General features: G+C 42.1%; 1 protein-coding gene across 1 annotated transcript in view; it reads left to right on the top strand.

Moving 5' to 3' along the window:
- The first annotated feature begins 4,035 nt into the window (after nt 1-4,035).
- Nucleotides 4,036-4,862, top strand: part of slc22a16 (solute carrier family 22 member 16) — a 22,270-nt gene continuing 21,443 nt past the window's right edge. Inside the window, exon 1 of the mRNA XM_088325611.1 lies at nt 4,036-4,127. Within this exon, the coding sequence (XP_088181737.1) occupies nt 4,084-4,127 (44 nt within the window). The 5' untranslated portion in view covers nt 4,036-4,083. The remainder of the gene's footprint in view (nt 4,128-4,862) is intronic.

Below are 4,862 nucleotides of genomic sequence, written 5' to 3' on the forward strand. Positions count from 1 at the left end.
TGGTACAAAATGCCGCTGCAAGGCTTTTAACTAAGACAAGAAAGTTTTAACACATTATTTTAGCCGGCACAGCACGGCGGCGCAGTGGTTAGGGCTTGTGCGGCACAGTTCATGTCTTGGGAACCTCCTGCGTGGGTCAAATCCAGCACCAGACTTCCTGTGCGGAGTTTGTATGTTCTCCCCGTGCTTGCGTGGGTTTCCTCCGGGCACTCCGGTTTCCTCCCACGTTCCAAAAACATGCATTTCAGGTGAATTGGCCGGTCCAAATTGTCCCTAGGTGTGAATGAGCGAGTGAGTTGTCTGTCCCCGTGTGCCCTGCGATTGGCTGGCAACCAGTTCAGGGTGTCCCCTGCCCACTGCCCGATGATTGCTGGGATGGGCTCCAGCACCCCCGCGACACTACTGAGGATAAGCGGTGTAGCTAATGAGATGAGATGAGATGAGATTTTAGCCGGCCTGTACTGGCTAAAATCAGTTTACGATGTGATTTTATTAGTTTGGTATTACACATCATTTTGCATAGACTTCCCTCATCATAGCTTTCTGATTTAATTTCCCTCCTGCCTCCGCTTGGAAAATGCTGGTCGACTAGTAATTCCAAGAGCCAAGAAGGAATCCACAGGTTCAAGAGGAATCTCCATTCGGGCCCTGGACCTGTTGAATGCTCTACAATCTGATACAGGTGTCACGAACCAGGTCAGGAAACAGGAATGGAGAACCCCATCGCGTAACGTTACGTTACTGGGCAGTTTATTGGGGAAAAGAGGAATGAGCGTACACTCGATCCGTGGATCGTCGGTCGCAGGAGTAGATTGATCGCCACGAGGAAGTGGTCAAAATCAAACAACTCAGGGCGAGAACAAAACAGGGGCAAAACACAGGCGAAAACGAGATTCACAGGGCTTGACACAACAAGAGCAAAAGAACACAGGCAAAATGGGGGGATTCACAGGCTTGGCATGTCACAGAGTTTAACAGGAGTCTTGCAGTCAGAAGTCTTTAACAGGAGTCTTGCAATCTGTCAACGTGTCTCAGCCGGTGTCCATGGGCGGGGCCAATTGGGCGCTGTGGCAACCGTGACAACAGGATCTGTAACCTCAGTGAAAGTGTTAAAATCTGGGACACATTTATATTCTATAGCTTATGAGCAGTGTTGGGAATAACGCCAATATAAACAACACCGTTACATACCATTCTCGGTAATAGGGCAATTTAACTCATAATTTTCAACGCGGTTACCGGTACTGACAGTCAAAAGCGGTGCATTACCTTGAATCAATTGAGAGTAGGCGTGATGATGTGGACAGGCTTTTACTTTTTTGTCACAATCAAGGAAACCGTTACATACAACTGTAAACATTAGGGGACAAACGGTGCTTGCTCAGTAACAATATGGCAATATGGGTAATGTAGTTCTTATATTATCAAGCACATAACATCTCATAGATTCAGATTCAGATTCAGATCTACTTTATTGTCATTCTAGTACACGTGTATACAGAACGAAATGTCGATACATCTGACCCGCACAGTTTCCTTGAATGTACAGATATAAATAAAATGTTGTATAGAGTTGTAGTATTGAGTGCTAATAATATACTAAATAATTATGGCTATGTATAGTATTTTACAGTAGCGCAAATAGTGCGAGAGGAGTAGCTAACCAGATGTGCAAAATGGGCAGTCAGGTAACAAGTCAGGTAAACAGTAACAATAACACTAACAATAACGCTGTAAGTACAATAGTGCAGAGAAACAGATGTGCAAGGAGTGGCTAGCTATAAAGAACTGCCAGTAGTGCAAAAAGTCAAACAAAACCCACAGATGTACAGATTGGCAGCAGTTTAGATTTACTATGTGTTTGAGTGACCATTTAACAGTCTAATGGCCAGGGGGACAAGACTATTGTGGAACCTGTTGGTCCTGCACCGCACACTGCAGTACCTCTTCCCAGAGGCTAGCAGAGTGAACAGTCCATGATGCGGGTGAGAGGGGTCCCTGATAATGTTCTTAGCTTGGGATAGGCAGCGCTTCTGGCCAATGTCCTGAATGGAGGGAAGAGAAGTCCCGATGATTTTCTCTGCTGTCCTTAGAGAGATGGATTGGATTGTCACTTTAGATTGTTTTACTGTTGACTTTTGTTGCGAACAAAATATTTGAAGTGCAGTTGCCTTTTCTTACTTGACCTGTGTTTCAGGTTGTGAGAGTTTGAATAATATATTTTACAATGCAGTGTTGAATGCACTTTAAATTGTTGAACTGTTCACTTTTGTTGTGTGAAAATACTTATATTACAGTAGCATATGTCTACTTGAGCAGTTGTCTGACTGGAGATTGTAATTTATTGTTATTAGTGAAACTCACTTTATAATGTTCTACAGTTGACTTTTGTTGTAAACACAATACTCGAAGTACAGTAGGCTATGTCTACTTGACCAGTTTCTTCAGGTTGTTATTTTATGATATTGTTTACAGTTATTTTTGTTGCACTACAAGTGTAGGATAAGTCTTGCTGGTGAAGAGCAATGAGTATTAATAGGTTCTATAACGTGTCTGTACTTCGCTAATCAGCTGACTCAAATACTGCTTAGAAATGTCAAATTCTTTGACATACAACAACTTATTTTAAAATAACACAAACAGTTACTTTCCCTGGTAACTAGTTACTGTTACTAGAGAGTAATTTAGTTACTAACTGAAGAACTAATGAGCAGCTATAACAAATTGTTTTTTTAAAGTAAAGTGCCCCACAATAGCACAATACAAAGTGATGTTGACCTCATACTCTTGTCTTTTTGTCCTTGAAGGAAAAGAATGAGCCTGGTTTTTGCATGGCGCATGAATTTCGAGCCATCATAGCGGCACTTCGATCTGAGGTACGCAATAATCTAGAACACTGGTGTCAAACAGACGGCCAGATCAGGCCCACCAAGGGTTTGAATACGGCCCGCAAGACTACACTCAGAGAAGAGCAGGAGAAAACGGGCTGCAGTTTTAACTATGTCCACTTGATGTCACCCAAGCCAGGCAACACTCACAAAGCAACTGCAGTAGTATTTCTTTCGATCTCTTTTTTTCCCTATTCCCCTCCCTCCTTTTCTTTTTCCCTCCCTTTTTCTATCTATTTCTCTCTCTTTCTGGCTCTCTTTCTTTCATCTTTCTCTCTTTTTTCCCATTTATTTCTCACCCTGTCATGATTACTCATTGCATTCACCAGCTGCTCCTAGTTGCCTGATTGATTCCCCTCCTATTTATACCCAGTACTCAGTCCCAGTCCTTGTCAGTCCGTCACCGAACCTTTGCATACGCAAGGCAAGGACTTTGACTCTGGCTCCCGTCTGTCCCGTTTATATCCGTATACCACTCGTGTGTTCCTAATTCCCCATTTGTCTCCGGCTATAAACCCGTTTTGTACTTTTGACCACGCTCTGATCTCCCGCTCCAGCTAATGACCCGTTTTTGACCACCAACAAAGCTCTGATCCCCGCTCTGGCTATTGACCTGTTTTGCCCATTTGACCACGCTCTGATCTCCCGCCCCGGGAAATCCACTTCCGCATACCGATCACGCTCCGATCCCGTGAGCGGCTCGCTTCCCTCGTCCAGCGAGCACTGGATCGCTGGCGTTTGTTTCCTCACTATCCCATTAAACTTTCAAGTAAACTTCTTTTTAAAGTAACGAAAATAGTTACTCTCCCTGGTAACTTTTACTATAGAGTATTTCAGTTACAAACTAGTTTACTTCTTGGAAGAAGTGAGTAACTATATCTCCTTACTTTTTCAAAGTGACATGCCCAACACTGCTGATTGATGGCTTCTCTCCTTATTTTGCCTGACTAATAAACTATAAACGTATTACACAAAATGTGATTAAGCATTTTTAGCCCAACCATGTCAGGTTTGTATGTTTTTGAAGATTTGGATTAGGTTTTCTAGTTGTTTTCTTTCTCTGGATTTGTTCTTTGGGTTCACCCGGGGTCCATATAAGGCTTGTGTGCGTAGTTGTGCTGTGTGTGTATTCCGCCCTCCTCCCACCTTCAACTCACCCAAGTTGAAGTGGACACACAAACACTGGCAGTCCAAAATGACGGTGGAGAGGATATTTGACGAATTGGGCCATTTTAAAAGGTAATGCGTTTTCGTTATTTTCAATTTTCAGAGGCAGAAATTAGTTGGAAACGTGATGCTATAACCCCTATCTTCCACCTGTTGGCCAGACTTTTGGTTTGTCGGGTCAATTCGTGCTTATCGACTAAAATAAGCAAACTGCCAGTGTTTTTTTCTCCTTTCATCAGCAGTTTGTTTTCTTTGGGATGGAGTCCAACTTTTTGTCCAACTTTTTGTCCTAATACCGACTTATTGTGATGTACAGTGGGACCTCGCTACTTCGCGGTTCGACGTTCGCGGGTTCAGAGCTTTGGGTCTAAAAAATAATAACAATAAAATAAAATAATTAAAAAAAATAAAAAAATAAAAATATATATATATATATTATTTTTTTTAAGCATTTTTGAAGGGGCGTCGCTACTTCGTGGTTCCACGTTCACAGGTTCGGAGCTTCGCAGGTCTAAAAAAAAAAAATTATAAAATAAAATTTAAAAAAAATAAAAAATTCAAGCATTTTGGAAGGGGCGTCACTACTTCGCGGATTTTCACTTTTCGCGGGTGGTTTTGGTCCCTATTAACCGCGATAACCGAGGGATTACTGTAAACTGTTCTCTTTGGCTTTTCCTGAAATTTGTTTGGAGCAGACATACACTACTGCTCACCCAGACATTTTTGCGTTTTCCATAAAATATTCACACTTTATGTGTCATATAAGTTTTACAATGTTAGTTTAGCGACATCAATATCTTCTTTTTG

The sequence above is a fragment of the Urocampus carinirostris genome, chromosome 20 (assembly GCF_059441175.1).
Source record: "Urocampus carinirostris isolate Australia breed hairy pipefish chromosome 20, RoL_Ucar_1.0, whole genome shotgun sequence".
Taxonomy (NCBI): Eukaryota; Metazoa; Chordata; class Actinopteri; order Syngnathiformes; family Syngnathidae; genus Urocampus; species Urocampus carinirostris.